General features: G+C 37.3%; 1 protein-coding gene across 1 annotated transcript in view; it reads left to right on the top strand.

Moving 5' to 3' along the window:
- Positions 1–19,716, top strand: part of adgrd2 (adhesion G protein-coupled receptor D2) — a 42,573-nt gene extending 22,857 nt beyond the window's left edge. The window contains exons 16-25 of the mRNA XM_055224085.1: positions 397–550; positions 2,967–3,100; positions 4,698–4,813; positions 10,324–10,444; positions 12,460–12,501; positions 12,617–12,670; positions 14,236–14,383; positions 14,537–14,595; positions 14,685–14,715; positions 19,629–19,716. Coding sequence (XP_055080060.1) covers positions 397–550; positions 2,967–3,100; positions 4,698–4,813; positions 10,324–10,444; positions 12,460–12,501; positions 12,617–12,670; positions 14,236–14,383; positions 14,537–14,595; positions 14,685–14,715; positions 19,629–19,636 — 867 coding nt within the window. The 3' untranslated portion in view covers positions 19,637–19,716. The remainder of the gene's footprint in view (positions 1–396; positions 551–2,966; positions 3,101–4,697; positions 4,814–10,323; positions 10,445–12,459; positions 12,502–12,616; positions 12,671–14,235; positions 14,384–14,536; positions 14,596–14,684; positions 14,716–19,628) is intronic.
- Positions 19,717–22,700: the final 2,984 nt, after the last annotated feature.

Below are 22,700 nucleotides of genomic sequence, written 5' to 3'. Positions count from 1 at the left end.
TACTTAATAGAATACTTATGACCAGGTCGGCTCCATTGAACTATACCAGTTTAATGCTACACTGTAGAACATTTCAGGTAAAGCAATTACATCTCCATGGGGACAAGCATACGGCAGACCGTCCACCAGAACATTTGCGCAGTTCACCCGTAAAAGTTTTAAATTGGAAAACTGCAGAATCATCACTGCGATATGAATAAACCAGTTAGACACAGACATATGTTTTTTTTTTTGTTAGACGTCATTCCTAAGTCTGTATTTATGTGCGTTATATTATATTACATTTGACTCCATTTTGGAAACGTCCTTTTAGCTGATCTGTTCTTCCTATAATAGGCCTCTGTATCTATCTTATGTGTTGTTTTTCCTGATTCCACCTACGCTTTCTGTGGTCAGGTGGTGTGCTTCTTGGTGACCGCCCTGCTCCACCTCTTTTACATGGCTTCGTTCTCGTGGATGCTGGTGGAGGGGCTGCTGCTCTGGAGTAAAGTGGTCTCTGTCAACATCAACGAGGACAGAAGAATGAAGGTCTACTACGTCATCGGCTGGGGTGAGCTCACAACACTGTTTCTCCACTCGGTAATGCATCCACCATTTGTATTGTGTATCAGATGACTTAATGACGTTCTATTCATTGGTTTCAGGCAAATAAATCCTTCCTATTAAAAAATATTTTTAAAAAGACCCACCAATCCATTTCTTTCAAATCTGAAACCGATACCTGGGCTTTGAGTATATCTGCCTATACATGTTATCAACCAATACCAGCTGAGTTTCAATAAAAAAAATAGTTGAGCATGTTATCGGACTGCCAGAAGTTGATGTTATCATAGTAAAATAGGCTAATAATATTTATTCTGGACATTATGAGCTAGACCTATTGTGCTTATGTATGATGTATAAATATAATCTATGACACCCGAGGATTATTATGTTATAATTTGCACATTTTAAATCGCAATGTTCATCTAAAACGACTTAAAAAGAGAAACAAGTCAGCTGATTTTGGTCTTAGAAAACTACGGTGCCCAATGAGAACCATAAACGGCATCACAACAAAGAGATGTGCAGTTGTCGGCCGCTCCTGTGGATAGCTGCAGATCACCTTAGCGATTAGTGGATATTTTTTCATGTGTACCAAAACTACAAAAATTAGAAAATAAAACTCAATCAATCAATCAACGTTTATTTATTGAGTGCTTTACAACACTCACGGTGATCAAAGTGCTTTCCAGTAAAATCAAATTAAAAGCAAGTTAAAATCATACTAAAACAGTAAAATAGGAGAATAAAATAAAATACATTAATACAACAAAATATAAGTACCGGTAATGATAATGTGTCACAGCATTACTAGGTGTTGAAAGCCAGTCTGAATAAATATGTTTTAAGCCTGGATTTAAAAAGACCAAAATCAGTAATGGTGCGCATATCAGGAGGCAGTTTGTTCCAGAGTTTGGGCCCAGCCACAGAGAAGGCCCGATCACTGAAGAAGAGAGTAAGTACAGAGCAGTGGGCGTGTGCAGGTGGTGGTGAAAATGGGGATTTATCTGCAATATATAACATGCACAAATGGTTAAAAACTCTGAAAAGTCAATTTTGCATAATAGGTCAGCTTTAAAATAAGGTATGGCATGTTGATATTTACAGGGTCAAAATTGGGGATCAGTATCTGAGGATTTTATATTGATACCCAAACTATTATATTTCCCTTCACACTCTAACAATATTAGTTTTAATTGATTTAGCTATGGCAAAACTAAACTGCAATACTCCTGTTTTCTAGTCATTTATACAGGTCCTTATATCACAGCTAATCACTTAGAAATCAATTCAGGGACAATCATTCAGATATTGTGTCTTTGGCGGTTATACAAACAGCGTTTTATCTAATTTAAATGAACTTTGAGCGAATTAACTTAACCTCAAAACCATGTGCTTCTTTGCCCAGTTATTACACAACAGTATTTTAGTTTACACTGCCTGCAGGTGTGCACTTTATAATCTATAGTTTATCTGATGCTTTAGCTATGTCTTACATGTTATTTATATTAGCAGCAATGCGATGTTTTCTCACCACATCTCACACCATAACCCACTTTAGCCTTTACGAAAACATGCTGCAGTGAGGCTACTGTTATGTCGCTTTGTGCGTTGTTTGTGTTGAGCTTTACAAATACATGCACTCAGGTGCTCCCGGTTCAGGCCAGGACATGGACCAAGTATCCCCAGACTAAATACAACCCAATGAGACTAAATAGACAACGGAGAAGTCCTTGTTCCATAAATATGTCTTTCAAACATGAGCGGATGTTGAATTGTTCACACCACCTGGGTACTGTGTTTTATGTAACATCTTTAATGAACTAGATAGATATGAGCTGAAAGAGGTCTTTGGGTTTATATCAGAACATTATAGCATTTACAGGACTGTCAAACTTATGTCATAAGTTTAAAGTAAGTTTAAATGATCAGTAATCACAAAATCAGGTTACATTCAAGCCAGGGCTGAATAAGTTGGAAACCAGGACTAAACCCGAAGGTCTAGATCAGGACTACCCCACACTACTATAATCAAATTTGGAATCAGATTCAGTGATGATTCAGTCTAATTGGACTAAAACCAATTAGTTTGGACTTTAGAAGAAGAAACCGATCTGTTATTTGAGTTAAATAGTGTATGATCGTGATATTGAAACTGAAAGAAGGTTTTTGAAATGAAAAATAAAACTGAATCAAGATCGATCTCCCAGCTGTACTTGTCAAGACTATAAAGCACACTACATTATTATTATCGTTTTATATGCTTATATCAAGTACAAACATACTACCAGCAAAATTTCCACAGAAATAAAATTAATTAAATGAAAATCTGAACTGGAAAAATGTAACCTTGTACAACTCGAACCTTGTGTAGTTGAGCTTGAGAACCACTGTTTCATATAACATTTTCTTGCCCTTCCCAGGACTTCCTGTTCTGATCGTGGGCGTCACACTGGCTGTATCAGTGGACGAGTACAAGGCAGAGGAACACTGCTGGCTTAATGTGAAGAACGACACTATTTGGGCCTTTGTGGGACCTGTAGTTTTTGTCCTAGCGGTACGTGTGTGCCTCTATAACCTTTGGAATTGTTCACATGGAAATTGTATTAGCCTGCTATTGTCATTAAGCTTTTAAAACATCTAAAATTCTCAAGGACGGATATGAAGACAAAATTGAACTGATAATTTGGTTATTATTCAGTTGGTTTTGCCGCAGCAGTGACAGAGAGGGTCACCCCGACGTCTCTTTTCAATAGTGGAACGGCGATGTCTAATTTGTGCAGGTATTCAAGCCAAATCTAATCAAGCCGGGCTGAAAAATAACGCCAGTGAAAGAGCAGAGGCACAAATGGACAGACTCTTCATTTTTAATTTCTTTTTATACTATATTTTGTCTGAAGTCTGTCCAATTAATTTCATGTTTATCTAAAAATACACGCATTCATACACCTAAACAAAAGTCACAATGTATCTTTCATACAATTGCTTGAGTTGGGGGTGGTATAGGGGCAATGAAACAATGATATAGCATCTTTAAAATAAGCATTTAAAGACTGCTCAAACATGCACGAATCACTCCAAGAACAACTTCGAGGGGGTAAATGCGAAGGGAAACAACTATAACATGATTAAAAGCTCTGAAAAGTCGATTTTGCAGAATAGGTTTACTTTAATGAATGTATGAAGTTTGGCACAAAGAAACTATAATGGGTTTGGGTTTGAATCACATGACTCTTATCTGTTATGGACACAATTTTGGGAACATTTTATTATTAAAAACAAGATAGAGTAGAAAGGTCTTGCATTGTTTATTAATATTGTCCTAATTCTGCATCTCTTAAAGCCAATAGATAGGCACGTTGTAGGCCACTATAAATAGATTTGAATGGCTTATCATTGTTTCAAGTTCTGGAAAAACAAGTAGAATGTCTTCAGTCCAATTGTAGAAACCGCACAGTTTTACGTTATAGTGTTGCCATGATAAACTAACTTCAAACATGATTTCAATACTAAGCAATAGACAATAGAATAGTTTAATTCTGGATATACATTTTTCTATTAAGGATGCACTATGTAACCTTCCTGACAGGAGTATCCCATCTGCTTTCTTGCATTAAACTTCAACCTTCAATCATTTATTCAATTATAGGTGGTTTTCTTCCTCAAAATTACCATGAAAATAGACATTCTTCCTGTCAGAGGCCTCGTTTCTCCACAGATCTGACATGTAACTTGGCCTCTTTGCTTTCAAGGGCATGCCATTAAGGAACATTCCTGCCACAAAATGATATACATGGAGACAAGCTGGTAGCAAACGATCTACCTGAAAAATTACAACGTGCACCTTTAAATTGCACCATAGAAATGCTGATGCTGAGATGCCATAACCTAGCTAAAAGCGGTTATCAAAATTACATACTTTTTCATGTAGTAGGTCTGTTGTTCTGCATATGGAAATGGGTCCCACTACAAACTTTTCCGTCAGTATTGTATCCTGCTTTTCTACTCGACTATACTCTGAATGGGTGTCCTTCATGAGCGTACATGATGATTTCAAAGCCCAGAGAGGAGGCTGAACTTTAGCGCTGCTTGAGGCTAAGAGGAAGTACAATAGTGAATGCAATCCCATTCAAACCGTTGTCTTTTGCCTCCAGGTCAACTCTGTGGTCCTTTGTCGCGTCGTCATGGTGACCGTCTCCAGCGCTCGGCGACGGACTAAGATGCTGAGCCCGAGTTCTGCGACCAAGATGCAGACCTTCGACCTTACGTGGTGAGAGTGGTCCACTATTATGGCGATTTAGTTTCCATTAAAGAGAAAGTATTATTACAGTTCTATGCCGTATTTCGTGCTAACACATAATATATTTTGATCACCACGTTACACTTAATCGTTTTGAAAATGCTATATTTGCAGAAAACAACATTAAAATGTAAGTTTCAGTTTTGTTTTTGATGCTCTGAGTCATTCCTCCTTCAGAGTGCCATCACACCACAATCAGTGTCCATTCTGCTAATGAAACACATCGCTTCAGGTTTGTGAAGTTGTAGTTGCTTTGTATTTGCTCTTGTATATTTATGAAAAATGGCTAAGCGTGAAGTAAGCTTGGGGGTGAAGCCCTGAACAGGATCGTACTACTAACCACACCACGAGTAGTGCCCAGGAGAGATCGCAAGATATACTGACACATGCATGGATGACATAAAACCACTTCAGGCATGTCTTTGATGAGGGAACATGGTAGCAAGCACCAAACAATTGATTTTGCATAATACCCCTCTTTAAATATATTTTCTCATGTGCTGAAAGAGATCTATTAGGCAAAACTGACTTTTTGAGTTTCCCTTTCTCATATACTCTCTTGAAGTTGTATTTAGAGTGAAAATTGGTGCATGTTTCAGTCATCTTTATACTTCTATCTTCAAGACGTCATTGCTCAGCTCTTCCCCCGTTTTCACTGCTGCTGGTATACACACACTGCTGCTGCTATTTCGATCTCCAATCCGATTTTCTTAATCAATGATATACACAGGATCCGGCGTCATGTAGCCATTTTTGGCACCATTGAAAAAATATCTGCTACTTGCAAGTGTTATTTCCACCTATCCATAGGAGCTTGCAGAATTCTGTTGGGATGACTTTTACAGCGACGTATCGTAAACTGGGAGGCAAGAATTGGGACCCATTGGGCTCCACAAATTTCAAACCCAGTTAGCGGACTTGTTTCTTTTAAGTCATTTTTGATCAATATTGCGATTCAAACATAGCATAAACATAATGATCCATAGGTGTGATAGATTATAACCATATTGCAGACATAAGCACAGTATGTCTTATTTAATAAAAACAGTTGAAGAGCAGCAGTATGTGAGAGGGGGGAGGAGTTTAGTTTGGGAGTTTGCTGTGGGAGTACTCAGGCTTATCAGCTCCACACCTGCTCCAGACACAGCTGTTTTTGTTTTCAAATTTATCTGGCCATTTTAATTTAACTTTTTCTTATCTCTATGTTCTTGGTCAAACTTGTATGAAAGACCATTATTGTATTGTAACCTGGTTTTAAATACATACATAATAATAAAAGAATATGTCTTGTATAAGAATAACTGCAGACGTAAAGAAACCATTAGCATGTTTAGTGATGATCATAATTTGCACTTGTGCGCTGGCGACTTAAAGAACTTACTGTTATGATGTTTTTATCGCCATTAAAGACATACCTGGTGTTATATTTAATTCAAGTTTTGAGAAACCTTGCATAATTAGTATGTCTACCTCTTCAGTTCTCTTAAAGAAGACCTATTGTGCTTGTATAATTTGCACATTCATCAAGTATTCATCTAAAACGAAAGAAAAGCAAAAGTAACAAGTCTGCTGATGCGTTAGAAAACCGAGGTGCTCAATTGACGTCACCGTAAACAACATCACAACAAAACCATCAAGTTGCCGGTACCTCCAATGGATAGTTGCAAATCCACTAACGAGTAGCTGTTTTGTTTTGTTTTTTTGTACCAAATGACTACATAACACAACTGAATCCTATGTTTATCACTGATTAAGAAAATAAGCTGTATCAAGGTGACAGTTAAAACGGGACTTGATTGGCAAAATGTCTTGAAAATAAGTGAATAAAGATTGCTCAAAACATGCACGAATTACTGCAAATACGATTCCAAGTGAGTAAATGTTGAGGGGAAACAACTATAACATGCTTAAAAGAAAAGCTACGAAAAGTCCATTTTGCATGATAGGTTTGCTTTAAGTCATTAATTATTGCTTTAGTCATTTAAAAATGCATAAAATATCACCTTGAATTGAAGTCAGGTGTTTGATAAGGTTGTTCCAGTGTAATCTGATACATGGCCTAGTCACAATTCTACTATTTCAAACCTGATTTTTATACTTTGGAAATGACTTAATCCCCGATACATATTTTGATAGTTTTCTACAAAAGATACCTGCAGTTTTTTGTATTATTAGCATGTGGTATTCTAGTTCCAATATGCATCAAGACCGTGACAACCCTAATGTGGCGGCAATGCATGTGTCTTATTTTTTGTAATAGAAACATGGACGGTTTGTAATCAGGTTAGATATGTTAAATTGTGATCTTGGTACTGTACAACATAACCTCTCTGCATACGTACATACATACAATCACATAATCATAAGGCTGAAACACAATTCTTTCTCTCGATCTGAGCCAAGTTTAAGTTGCTATGGTTACGGACGGCAGTGCAGTACTCTGGAGTAAACCTATACCCCTTGACGTCTCTGTGAACTATGTGGAGTGGACTATTGTGGCCACTGCTGCAAATAACATCAGCGTCAGTAACTCTACCTTTTTCAATAGTATTTGTAGGAGTAGTTTTTACATCCCATACGCTGTACTTAAAAAATGTAAACAAGTATTGCCAATTTTAGATGGCTGAACTAGTTTCACAGCTTCACCAACCAAATAATAGTGAGTGTAACGAAATGGAAATTCTTAAGCCTCACAAAAGCCGACTCTGAACATGAAAAACACAAATTCCAAATATTAGAAAGCGGAATTTTTCAGGCATGCACTGATCTAACTTTCACAGTTCTCATTTTGCTTTAAAGGTTACACAACTTTTCTAGTGAGCAGTCTGCTACCTGCTTGTTACCGTGGAAATATTATTGTTCTGCTTGGAATGCTCCACAGTATGGCATTAAATTTATCAACCATGCATTTATTCAATAACAGGTATTTTTATCTTACCTTAAAAAAAACCATACATGCTCATTTCTACCACAGATCTGACCTGTAACTTGGCCTGGTGGGGTCGTCTTTTACTTCAACTGTTACCTAGCAACCATAATGTTAACTAGGACCAACACATGTATAAATTACACAATAGTTATAATTAGACTAATAAAAATACATTAAACATTTATTATATGTTATATGAATGATGAATGTTGGTAGTTCTTCTCTCTTTTATGGACTGATACCCTTATAGAACCTTTTTTAACTTATTTCTTTCCTATCAAATATTCAACTTATTCCTCTAATGTAGTTTTTCTCTATATATATAGTCTACATTACAATTCTAAAGCTTTACTCAAAGGTTTATGAGATCTAGGAGCCAGTTTGCATTACAATATTGCTGGACAGATGTTTCAAATTGTAAAATAGATGTATTGCATAGATTTAAGACACAAATTTACAATCAACATCCAATTGAATCACTAGCTATGTTTACATGCACACCAAAAATCTGATTATTATCTGATTTCTGGATTAATCACATTATTAAAATGTCATGTAAACTGATTATTGTGCAAGTTTTGATAAGTAAAATTATGAAAAAGGGCAAACTAATGTAGCAAAAATATAAATGAAAGTGAAAATGTTAAAGATTGATTGATTTAAAATTCATTGAGGTGTTTTTGGTGTCCAGATTTGTAATTATTTGGGTTATCTGATTATTCTAGTTATCTGGTTTTAACTGGCTTGTAAATGTTCAGTTTTGTTGTCATCAAACTCAAATTTCAAACTCAATTTTGATACTAAGGAATGGACTTGATACTCAACACCGATTCCCATAACAAAATAATTTAAATCACCCTGTCTTTAGACTATAGAATGTGTCAACATTACTTTCTTTTATATTACCACGTGATCTTATATCTGTGTAATCCCTCAGTCGGCCAGGTAGGTTCCATAGTGCTCCATGGGCGCATACTAGGCGTATATGGTATTATACATGTTCGTATACAGTTCATGATCAATCTAAAGCTATTCAGGAAAGATGAATTTCTGTCCTGTGACTTTTTTAGTATCTGCTCAAATGAGAATCTAATTTTGATGCTAGTTTTAGTATTGATTTGTATATGATGTTCGATACCTTTGTCAACCCTACTATGAATTGATATTACTCCATTATATCTGACCCTCTGACATATCAGTCTCCATTCGGCATTTGTGCTCTTCCTTCATCTTTTCCTTACCATAGAATAACATCCCAAAACTCGGCGACAATTGGAGAAGATTGGACGAAAAGAAAAAAACAACTTTGAACTGAAATACAGAGGCAAGAAAGTGAATTGAGTGTCAGCTTTTGTCCTTGCCGATACACTACAGTCTTAAAACTCATCACTTTGCCCAGGTGCCACTACAATAGCCCTGTGAACAAAAACAACCTCTGCTGCCTTGACCCACGAAACACTTATTGGATGTCTAAGCACCTGGATCTCTCCAAATGTGATTGCAAAAAGAACAGAAGTGGCACAGTTGTTCGCCACCAAATCTATACCACAGCGTGTGATGGCGGTTCGAGAATAGAGCATTATCGGAATACCTTGAAAAGTTCCTTCAGTCCTTCGTCTTAACAAATGTTTTCAAGTGTTTGGAACAGAGGCCAGTGTAGAGGTGCAGGTTAAAACTGTTGTGTCTGACTGTCAGGAGAGACGGTCCAGCAGTTCATATGCAAACAAAACTTTATTATGAAAGTACGGACCATTTCAAGATGTCAAAACATTTTGGTGGCATATGGTAAAATATTTGTGTTTTGAAGGCATTGAAAACTGGATTTAAAAATGCACCCAGGGATATAAAGAAAAAAAAAAGGGGGGCATTTGGTTAGAAGTCCATGTAAGAATACTTAATTACATAATCTATTCATCAGTGTCTATATTCATCCAGTTAAAATACATTTAATTTAAAAGGCGCTGTACGTGATTTTTATTCTCTTAAAAACATAAAAAAAACAGAACTAGTTCATTTTAAATGGTTTACAGTGGTCCAAATTATTCCAATCCGAGCATCAGAATTATTCACAGTGATGAGTTTATAAGTGAGTTTATAGCGGACTTATTGTGACATCAAAGCTGCTTATGCAATATATCTGTACTGGGGCAAGAATTTTGGGATTCACTGGAAAAATTGGGTACAGGGCGTTTAATTGAATATGCTTTATATTCCCAATCCAGAATGAGAAATATCACATCATTTTATGCTCTCTGGAGTAGTGGAGTCCAAAAAATACATGCACTTACAGATGGATTATTCTTTCCTGACACAATAACTCTTTGTTTTTTGATCGGATTAATCTACAGCACAAAAGAAAGTTGCTCCGCCTAAGAATCAAACCTGCATTGATGAGCGTACTGTCCAATCCTGACAATTTAAGCATGTAAATGATTGTGCCGTTTGACCCTTACCTGCCGGATTATTGTGCGTGTTTTGAGTTAACGTGCAGATATTTATTCTTTCGGTATATACTTTAACTAAATGTAGCACTTTTTTTATGCATTCCCAGGGCTGTGACCCGCCCTGTGCTGATCCTGCTTCCAGTTCTGGGACTCACCTGGCTGTGCGGGGTCCTGGTGCACCTGTCTGTAGTGGTGGCTTATGTCTTCATCGCTCTCAACGCTTTCCAGGTATTTATTTAATGTCTGATAATATTAGAGAACAAGTAGACCATTTGGTTGGATCATGGATAAAGAAAAGTTTAAAATCTGGACTATAGATCAACTACATTTATTACAGTACATACCTTTACTTTCACTTGAGTATTCATTTGCAGTAATATTACTTTTATGATGTTTTGTTACCAAACACACAAGTTGACAGAGAAGTGTGTAGGCCATCTTGTACGACAGTATATTATAAATAAATAAATGCATAAATAAATAAATACATAAAAAAATACTATTAAAAATTATATATATATATATATATATATATATATATATATATATAGTGAGTGCTCTTCATGCTACATCTTATACTTAAATTCACCTACTTGTAAATATATGAATGGCTTCTTTGTACTATGATTTAATGTTGAAAATCACATTCTATTGTCTGTTGTCTTTTTTATTATCATATCGGTATCAGAATCGGTATTGAGTATCAAGTCTATTCCTTAGTATCAAAATCGAGTATCGTGTCTAGTATCGTAACAACACTACTTGAGGTAACAGTAGCAGTAGTAAATACAGATCTTGACTCTTCTTAGCAGTAGTAAAATCATAACCTAAAAGTAGTACATCTGGCCACTTCTGAACCACTTGTACTGCATTTGAACATGATTTGCTCATAAAACGTGAAACTTTAGCTCGTCAGTCTGTTCTTGTTTGTGGTTGTAGCCTTCTCAGCACTCCCCCTGCTCTTTAATTAATCAGAATGAGCTAGCCCCTGTGTGACCCCAGAGCTGCTAGTTAATTTAGATTTACAGCCAGTGTCCAGCTGAGGCCAGATAAGGCTGCCGGAGGAGTTCTTCCTCTGGAGGTAGGAGGTTGAGAGTGTCTGCAGCTCCGAACAAGAGACAAAGCTGTGGACCTGTGTGAAGTAAAGTAGTACAATTTAAATTTAAGTTAGTGTTCACGTGCCGTCATTACATTCTTAAGAGGTTTAGTTTAAAATCGAGATGGAGAGTTTGCTTTGATCTGGTGTATGGTTAATATTAATGGGCCTAACCAGCTGAAGAGTCAAATTCTACATATAATCTTTGTGGGATTGCTCTCGCTGAAAGTGATCAAGAAAATACAGAACATTCAGATGAATACTTCAAAAATGTCACAGATGTCATCAGACTTTGCTAGCTCTAGTATTTTCTTCTAAATTAGAGTGATCAGCAACTTATGTACTTCTGTCTGCGTCATCGGGTTTGTTTTGGTTTTCAACCCAATTAGCCACAAGTAGGCCTGTCACGATAACAAATTTTGACATATTTCTTAAGAAAATGTTTATGTTAAACGATAATATTCAAACTAATTTATTCCACTGACTCAAGAACCCTAAAGCAAGATGATCCTCAAAAAACTATTCTAAATGTGTAATATGGTTAAAGAACACTGACTGCAATAAACAGCAGAATGAGACACTTTAGTAGTTAGTTTGTATCTATTATGAGTTATTCATTCAACCCTCTACAGCTCAAATCTAATCATGGTATAGAAAAATAACAAAAAGTTCCCCACTAGAACAAAAAAAAAAATATATACAGGAGAAATACTGACCCCCACAAATAATTGTTCCATCTATCATGTATTGAACGATTCTTCCTATTAGACCACACTCTGGAAACACAAGAATTGATCTTTAATCATTTTATTTGTCTTACCTTAGAAGACATAAAAATGATTTAATACAAATCTCAATATCACTGTCACTGTCAATATGTATTTTAAACTTTTGAATCAAAAAGTTTATATCATATTTTCACAGTTTACTTTTTCAGTTTGGAGCTGAGGTCAACCATGGTCAATCATGGCAGTGAACAGAGCCATAGCCACAGCCAGAGGGAGTAGAAAGCTACAGATAACAGCATAAAGGGATATTTAGCAAAAGAAGGCAGCCTGGAGTACTAAATGGAAGCCACATAAATGCTTTTTGTTGTGTGCGTTTCTGTGCGTTCCCTAATGTACCTCTGCTCTGTCTCTCTCCATAGGGCCTGTATATTTTCCTGGTCTATGCCGTATACAACAGTGAGGTAAGAAGGCATTCAGTCCATTGTCGGGTTTGTATATATGTGTGTGCGTGTACGTGTACATGTCTGCGTGTGTGTGGTATTTGGGACACAACAGTCACTGCTTTTTCTGCTCTAGGTGAGGAATGCCATCAAGAGGATTAAAGAAAAGAGGAAGGCCTTATCTTTCACTGTGAGTCTATGAGCAAATGTTCAAAGGGAACATATAATGCAAAATGTACTTTTTTGAGCTTTTAACTCAGTTATATTGTCCTTTCACCAAAAAAACATATCTGGAGTTGTATTTTTGCTTAATTTACGCTTGTTTCTTTAATACATTTATCCAAAATCATCTCTGAGCCCTCAGAAAAGCTTTGACCACATTTTGCCAGTTTTGCTGTGTCATAGGTAAAAATCCAGACTTCTCTCATGCAATTTTTAAGCCCATAGGCCATCACCGGAATCGTTCACAAATCGCGTTCCCAACAAATGCATGGTTCTATTAGCCTAGCATTCATGGAGGATATTTGTTTACTTTCTGATTGTTTATTCCTGTTGCTGGCAGCAGAGGGAGCTCTAATACCAAAATAATATGAAATACTTATACTAAGCATTCTTGTGGCTTTAATTCCCCTTTAAACATGCTTTTGGCCACATTAAAATATGTTCCTTAAGAAATGTTGTCAATATTAATGCATAGAAAGTCCAGTTTGTTCTTTAAATTGCTATAATCAAAACACTGCTAGGATTTGAAAATGTTTGAATTTTAAAGCATATATTAATTTTAAAGCACACTTTGTTATCTACAAATTTACTTCAGCTTCTTGTTATGCTGCATTCAGACTGTTTTGTCAGGGGCATCGGGTATAGACGTAAAGTCTATGAGTTGTGCACACCTAGGCTGGTCCAATGTTTCACACATTAACGTTCATACCTCATACGTCTTTCCGCAAATGCAAAGGCGTCCAACTAGAGGCGTTTGACATGATTTTGATGCAACGGCATGAACTCAACATTTTGAGCACTTCAGAAGATCCATCCATTTTCTTCAGCTTATTCAGGGCTAGTTCACAGGGGCAACAGTCTAAGCAGGGACTCCCAGACTTCCCTCACCCTAGACACGTCCTCCAGCTCCTCCAGTGGGACCCCAAGGCGTTCCCAGTGTGTCTTAGATCTTTCCCAGGGACTCCTCCCAGTGGGACATGCCCGGAACACCTCCCTGGGGAGGCGTCCAGGAGGCATCCTGAACAGATGCCCGAGCCACCTCAGCTGACTCATCTCAAGATATATTTTGTTAATTGCTGTTAATCACTCTGGCAACTTTTTCAACATTCTGAAATCGTTTTCTTATAAAAGCAACATTCAACAAGCATTTTGCATGAGAAGCATTTTGTTTTGGCATTCCTCATACTTATAATAATTTGCCATTGTCATACAAAGAGATATTAGAATACTTAGAAAGATACATTTACAGTAGCAGCCTTACATTCACAATAGTTTATATAAAGAGACTGCATTTATATGAGTAATTTATAATGGGTTGAGTTCATGTGACATCACAACATCATAAACTGTATGTGAGAGTCTTCATTTTAGGGGGCCCTAAGTTGAATTTGCTCTCGGAGGCCCTCGACTATGATATGAACTACAATAAACATTTGCCACAAGTACTGTCCAATCAAACCATAATTAGACAAACATGAAAACCTGTTGTATGCACTATAAATAAATTACATGACTATCCAATCCTGGTTGCAGAACTGTTCCCAGCCTAGCAGTTTCTTGCCCTCCCAACGTGCCCCTGTGACCTCATGGGGGCGCTATCCTCCCATTCCCTCCAGCCCAGAGACCAGTGAGACCTCTGCCCCCCCCAGCTCTGCATCTACATCTCTGGTCATCAAGAATGGTACGTGCACACTCACATAATGTTGAAAAAAGTTTATAAAGTTTTTTTGGTTTTTTTTGTCATCTAACAGGGTTTTGTCTGAGATAGTGCATTGTTGCTTTTGGCCTTGTATCCCCAAAAGACTGATAAATATTTGCCATTGTTGTTTTGCAGAAAGTTTCAGAAATGAGAGTTTTGTCAGTTTTTCTATAAGACCGTCATTGGGAAATCAAGTGAGTGACAGTAGTTTCCCACATGCATCTTCCTTCATTATCTGAAACAGCACTAGATAATCAGATGCCTAATATTTGTGCATTTACAGGTGGTTCAGCTGACGGGATTCAAACCATCAGGTACAGCAGTGTTTCATCATATTTAGATGTGATTATAATGACAAAAATATATGTAACTCTAAATACATTCAAAATATAGTCATTTTGTTTGCACTACATTGTGATTGGTTAGAGCCACCTGTCACTCACTCATATTAATCTGCTCTACATCAGTGGTCCCCAACCTTTTTATCACGCTTGAAAATTTTACCGCGGACCGGGGGGGGGGGCGCCTAATGCTAATGCTAATGCTAATGATTACACATGATACACATTTGACCCACAATTAAGTGAATAGCAGAATAAACCACGCTTACCGATCAGGAACAGCATCCAGTCCATCAAAACATAAGGTCCCTCTACTCCTCAGTCCACCATGAGATCTTCACTCGGTTCCACGAACCGCTCCGGGTCCGAGATGCCTCTAGTTTAACTTGTACAAACATCCACAGTGTCCTCGGTCGCGTACTTCCTTTGTTTTGTCCGTTTCGTCATGTTTAAAACGCAAAACTGCTGCGTAAAATTACGCAATACGCGCGCATAATTTTACGCGTGGATCTTTATATCCAGTGTCATGTTTTTACACGGAGAAGTGACGGAACAGATTTCACTTTCCTGCAGCAGATTGGACATGGAGGCTCTAACTTCCTTTGTGGACATAATTTCTTGACTGGATTATATTCTCTGGACCTTTACGGAACGAATGAGACCAACTTTGTGTGAATATGTTGATGTTTGACAGAACCAGAGCCTCAATGGTAAGTGAAGTCCAAATCCACATTTCTGACTTCTTTGTAAAAACGGCTTTCCTGTCAGCACTGTGGTGATTCGAGGTGTAAAGGGTTTACATATTCAGAAAGATGAATGCCGTAGCTTTCATTTGATGTGTAGATTGTTTATGTGGGTGACGCAGAAAAATACACGTACATTGCTGTAAAGTTGTAACGTGTAACGCGGGCGGGCCGTAGGAACGCTAAGTGGTTAAGTTGTCGGCGCTCAAGTGACGGAAATGTAACCGAGAGAATCCTGTCATTTTTCAAAATAAAAGAATTTTCAAAATAAACGATTGTTCAGACTCGGATAATAAATACAACAGAAATAATTAATTATTTCTTGGACGGCCCGCGGCCCGGTACCAATTGATCCGCGGACCGGTACCGGCCCGGTGGTTGGGGACCACTGCTCTACATGATCTTGGTCTTTTTATTTGGTTGTTTATTTGGGGAGTGGGTGGGGGAAAGTATTTTGTGTTTTGAATTTAACATATTATGAAAGGTTAAGGAAACTCCCGCACACTCTCATTCTTGATTCACTTTTATTCAGACGTTTCGGTCAGGTGTCCAGAGTCTACACAGAAATTGGACATATTATGAAAAATCAGTGTTTAAACATGTTTAAACTGTTTGTCCATCAGGTTTATCCACTCATATTTATATCTAGAGCAGTGCTTCTCAATTATTTTCTATCATGCCCCCCCTATAAAGAAGAAAAAATTTTGCGCCCCCCCCCCCAAAAAAAAAAATAAAAAATAAAATAAAATAAATAAATGAAATGATATAATGAAATTGAATTAAATATCAAATAAAAAAATTAAATTAAATAAACATCAAATGACTAAATTAAAATTAAATAAATATCAAAATAATACATTAAAATTAAATAAATATCAAATTAAAACAAGTAATTTAGCAATTTGGTACACCACCTTATATGATGCTCAGTGCTTGCTGCTTTAAGTGACATTTACAAAGCGGATGATTGTTGGCAATATTTGGCACATTTACGCTGAAAAAACTCCAGCGTCTTATCAGCGTGACTGAGGTGTAATGAGGTGGTGCCTTTATTTGGCTTCATACTGTCCACTGCCAACATTTTCAGACACAGCAGACACCGGTCTGTCCTCGTGTCCCACCGGAGTCACGGTGAAGCCAAGTGCTAAATACTCTTCATTAGACTTCCTCGTCTTATTTTTCGGGTGACTTTACCTCCGTCTATATCCGCCTTTCTTTTCATCCCTGTTAAAATGTTTTCCATAGTGTCTCTTTAGCAAAAGTGTTTCTTGTTCACTGCCCTGTGTCACGATCTGTTCGCTCTCTCCTGCTCTTTGCTGTGCGCGCGCTGCGTGCGCGCTGCGTACGCGCTGCGTACAGTACTACAGTGTCATACGCGGAGTCATACGCGCCCCCCACGGCATCTTACCGCGCCCCCCCAGGGGGGCGCGCCCCACTATTTGAGAACCACTGATCTAGAGTGATTCATGTTTGAGTAATCTTTATTCACCTGCATTCGAGACACCATTGCTCTGAAAATTGCTGTTTTTTTTCCAACCCCCCCATACACACCCACTGCGTTGTACTTACTTTGCTGTTGTTGTTTTTTTTTATTGATGATGCAAGTATGATTCAGTGGCGTTATGTAATTTATGGCGTTTTAGATCAATATTGCGATTTAAAAAGTCCAAAATATAAAACTATGATCCGCATGTGTCATATATGTAATAACTGTAGACTGAAATACGATGTAACATCAGCAAAATTGCATACTGTCAAATGAGATACACCCACGTTGTGTCAATCCTGCAGTCTTTTCTCAAGCTTTTATTTTAGTAAGTCAAATGAGGATTTTGATGTCCCATTCTGTCAGTCCAACCCAGAGTTACATATAGTTGTAGACATGCCTGTCCCAGATGAAGACTTTGTCTGTTTGGAGGTGCTTTCACAAAGGGATGAACCAAAGCAGACAGGCTGAGTCATGCTCCTCTCATGATCTACTGGCCTTCATTTGGTAAAAGAATCAAGTACTTTGGATTTGGATCGCAACCACAGAAAAAAAAAAAAAAAAACAGGGCACAGATATCATGTCAAATACACAACAGCAGTAGTGTTATTAAATAAACAGCATGTCCTGTCAGTTATAGGGGAGAATCTGAAGCCGAGTTCCATATTTGGGGTTTCAACCAAAAACGAACCAAAAGAGCCAATCCAGAGCGAGGCTGAAGGTAATGCCCCATCCTGCCCATACCACTGGTTTAGCAGTGGTATGGGCACTTTAGAAATGCTGTCAATCAAATCTGTTGCCAAAGCTAAGGGGAGCAACCTTGAAGAAAGAAGGCACCTCATTAGTCTGTTATTAATGTGCATATCTTGATTTACAACAAAAACAGGCAAATAAAAACACCAGGATCATGTAGAGTGGGTTAATATGAACATTTAAGTCAAAATAATATGCCAGACACCAGCAGCTATGGACAGAGGGAGACTTCAACTGAAAGTGAATTGGAGCCAGAGCCAATGGAGCCGGAAGCGTGCCCATACTCACTTCCTATTTTAGTTTTCTATATCTATTTATATATACAGTCTATGGCTCCATCCAAACATTTATAATTAAAAATATACATTTTAAGCTGGCTTAGATTTTAAACTTAACCTACTTTTGGATCAACACAAAAAGATGGCACAATTCATTTACAGTTAATGGAGCACTATGCAACTTTCCTGCTGACACCATGTCTCCATGGAGTCAGTACAATAATAAACTTAGCACTTCTGTTTTTTTCAATTACAGAATAGGAATACATACGATAAAAACAGGGAGTACTACTGTGATCGATCACTCACAGATCTAATTTGTTGGTGTTACATTTAATACCATACTGTGGAACATTCCAGACAGACAAAGATATCTCCATGGAAACAAGCAGGCGGCCCTTCACCAGAAAGGTTATAGTGCATGTTTAAAGTCAACATGAAAAATGAAGTTACTAGTTGTTTACTGTTTATAGATGAAATTCCAGATTAAATTCAATTTTCAAAGATTCAATTTTGATTTACCCCACTCAAACTGTAACTGGATGCATCTCACTTCATATAGAATGTGATACCATCTTCTGATTTACTCTTACCCATTTTTGAATTATGGGTTTTGTTGGCACATATTTTGCTTATTGAAAATGATTTGGCCGTATGTCCATGTCTTCAATATTGTTTTAGGTCTTCTGTCTGATCAGCCTATATATTCACTATTATGGCTCTGCACATGTTATCTAATCACTTAAAATCCAATTCAAGATGCATTCATTTGTCAAACTGTACTGGGCCCTTACTAAAAAATTACAAATTATATGATATCTGGTCTCGCTTTAACAAACACAGATAAACATTGCTTCCCATATGTTGTTTCCTTCATGCAAACTACTTTATTTACGATTTATTTTGACAACCTTGAGCCCAAATCGACGCCATCACATATAAATATTTCTTTTGCTATTGAATAATATTTTGATGCAGCTGTTGTCCACAAATATTACATTGACAGTTTTTATATGAATATAAGAGACAATATTGATGTTTAGGCTACTAGGGTGTTCTCTACATGAAAACACAAATGCAACACAATGGAAAGATCGACTGGGAAGGATTGCATTAGAGAGGCATTAGAGTTCCATTGTCAATCATTTTACCTGCATCAGCCGCGAGCGAAAAATACCTTTTGTTAGCTTGAATACGCTAGCGAACACAACAGATGGTCCCCCGCTTTGACATGGAGGTTAAGTCACTGTCAGTAATTGTGGCTAAATTGGTCCTAGCTAACGAGCACGGCGAGTGAGAAGTTAGCGTAGCGGCAACTAGCTTAAGTGCGCGCCCCGTATGTGCCGCGGGGGCTATGAAGAGGTGACGTCGCGTTCAAGTGGTCACGGGGATTGGCATTGTCGGCCGCGGGGACAAAGGAGAGGTTCATTCCCTTAATCGGAAAACAGATCAGGGAGTCCATTCAAAGCGCTAGCCCATTATGTACTTCAACACCTGCTCTCTCTCACCGGGCCTTTCACCGCGGCCTCCTGCTTTTGTACGCAGACACAGCCGAAGCAAACATGAAACGTCAAATCGGAGCTAATGCCTTTTTACAATTTTCTTTTTTTTTTTTTGTCATTGTAGGTTGTTGAGCCACAAACGTCGAGGAGAAGTCTGGTACTGTAAATATTTGTCTCACGGAGAGGCAAGGAAGTAGTGGACGAAGCCTTTGCACGAATCCTTTGGACGAATCCAGCGTTGTTGTTCAGTCGTGTATATAGAATAGGGTCGCACAATGTTATATAAGTGTTAAATGTTTGGTAATATGTTGAACTGGATTGTTTGAATGTAATGATATGTTTCAGTTGACTGTAACTTTAATTAGATTGAAGTTGCAGTGTGTAACTTTTCAAGCAGGTGGCAGAGCCTGTACCAGAAAAGTTACATAGCGCACCTTTAAAGCGGAGGTATTTCATGCATTTAGTCCAAACAGTGCCACAAAATAATTAGCTGTAATATTGATATAAATACAGGTTTTTGTTGTTTTTTTTAAATATCAAGACATGGTTTAAAGAGTTATGTGTTACTTTTGCATAATATAAAAAGAAACCTTTCAGGAAATTCTTTCAATTATCCCTGCATTCTATTTCCCATAAATGTGTTGTACAAAAATATCCCTTTGCGCATGCCTTTATATTCGTGATTTTTAACTTTTGTTGACTCATTGAAGAAGCAGGTTACATCAGAAATATCATTGGTTTTATTTGTCCTTGAGGAGCATTGCAGGGATTCATCCTCTGTTCTGACTCAATACTTTGGTTAAAAAAAAACTAAAAAACTTTTGATTTGGTGTGCTGTCCATTGAGATACTGGAATAATTCAGTTTCAGAGTAGGATAGACTGTGTTATTGTGTATGGACATTTAAAGCAATTGTACCATATTTATTTGACAGGCAGTGCACACTCCACTGTGTAAAAATACATACATTGTCATTTCAACATCAATAAAGGTGCACTGTGCAATTTTTTTGGTGGAGGGTCATGTTTGTATCCATGGAGATTGAAACCAAGTCTATCATGCATTTATTCAATCAACAAATTTGTATTGGTCAAAAATAACTTAAACAGGCGTTAATCTGACCAGTAAACTGACCTGCTTGTCTCCAACTAAATATAAATGCTGTTAAGCTGTGGAACTTTTCGGGCAAAGTAATAATAAAGAAATAATGAAATCTCCATGGTGACAAGCCTCCACCGGAAAAGTTACACAGTGTACCGTTAAATAATGGTGAAAAACGTCTCTCCAGTATTTGCATGTGTTCAACTAGGCAAGGCAAGTTTATTTGTATAGCACAATTTGTACAGACAGTAATTCAAAGTGCTTTACAGAATAAGAAAAATCACAATACAACAAATCAAAACATAAATAATCACAAATAATCATCATAAAATTAACATTAAAGGAGAAAAATGTAGATTAAAAACCTTTCAGTCATATGCACAGCTAAAAAGAACTGTTTTGATCCTAGAATTAAACATTGTCAAAGTAGAGGCCTGTCTAATGTCTTCAGGAAGACTGTTCTGGGTTTTAGCTGCATAAAACTGAAACGCTGATTCCCCATGTTTAGTCCTGACGCTGGGCATCAGCAGGAGGCCGGTGCCTGAAGTCCTCAGTGTGTGAGATGGTTCCTATAGCACTAACATGTCAGAGGTACTTTGGACCTTGGCCATGGAGAGACGTGTTCACAAGCAGAGCTGCTCTAAAGTCTATTCTCTGAGCCACAGGAGCCAGTGCAGAGACGTGAGCACAGGACTTATGTGCTTGTACGTCCTCGTTCTATTCAGGATCCGAGCAGCAGTGTTCTGGATGTACTGCAGCTGTCTTAGCACTCGTTTGGAGAGGCCAGCAACCAGGCTGTTAAAATAGGCTAACCTATTGGAAATGCATGGATAAGTCTCTCCAAGTCTGGTTTTGACAGTATACCTTTGATTTTAGCAATGTTTTTTTAAATGGTAAAAGCTGCAGTTGCAACTATATCTGCTATTATGCTTTTATTTTGAAAACCAAGAGTCAACAAACCACAAGACAGTTGTGAGAAAATATTTCACAAAGCTTTACTGTTTTGTAAGACACAAGCTGTAGGAATGGGTCTGGCTGGCCAGGCTAGCAAACGATTCTGCACATTTGAGCTGTGTTAGCTTTTTAGCATACACTATAATTAACATTTTTGTAGCATGTTTGTTTCAACTTTTTTATTTATGTCAGATTTCAGTGTATGTTTGTATATTGTCTGCAGATTACCAATGGTCTTCAAACAATATTTTACACAACTCCTAACCAGAACACTGTAAATATATGTCATAGCTATTATTGAGAAACAATGCATTTATGTTTTCTCCCATGACAATAGAACAGGACTTTTATCTGCAAGGTCACTCTCTGGCTCTGTGTACGTAGTTTAACAATACCATTTTTATTAAGAAGCTTGACACTGTGTTGACAAGGTTTAACAGCCTATCTTAAGACTAATGTCTATGTATTGTAAATAGGTTGTGTTCAAAAGAATGCCCATAGTTTCAAACTGAGAAGGAGGATTAAGAATAAGTAAGAATTATGTAATGGAATATTCTGTTTCAGTGTCATACTGCAGATGTTCACTTGATTTATGGTTCATAATTACGGGGCCTATCCACTTGAAACAAAACTGCCAAAAGGTTTAATGTATTAATTCGTTTATTTTCAACACCAAATACAACATTAGTGTTTTAAGTCGGCAGTATATAACTTTTTAGCTAAAAATAGAATAAAATAAAAGCTTGTTTCCATGGAAATGTTGTCTCTTTGGTTATAATCTCCCACAGTCAGCTTCATGGCATAAAACTTCTATCTACAGTTAAAACCAGAAGTTTACATACACTATATAAAAAGACACATGCTTTTTTCTCGCTGTCCGACTAAAATTTTCCTGTTTTAGGTCAATTAGGATTACCAAAATTATTTCTATTTGCTAAATGCCAGATTAATGAGAGAAGGATTTTAAAGACAATTTTTCATTACTTTCTTCAAAGTCAGATGTTTACATTTCATTAGTATTTGGTGTCATTGCCATTAAACTGTATGACTTGGGTCAAACATTTTGCATATCCTTCCACAAGCTTCTCACAATAGTTCTGTTCCTTCTGACAGAAATGGTGTAACTGCGCTAAGTTTGTAGG

This window comes from Periophthalmus magnuspinnatus, chromosome 9 (genome assembly GCF_009829125.3).
Source record: "Periophthalmus magnuspinnatus isolate fPerMag1 chromosome 9, fPerMag1.2.pri, whole genome shotgun sequence".
Lineage (NCBI taxonomy): Eukaryota > Metazoa > Chordata > Actinopteri > Gobiiformes > Gobiidae > Periophthalmus > Periophthalmus magnuspinnatus.
This window is presented reverse-complemented; position numbering and strand designations above follow the sequence as displayed.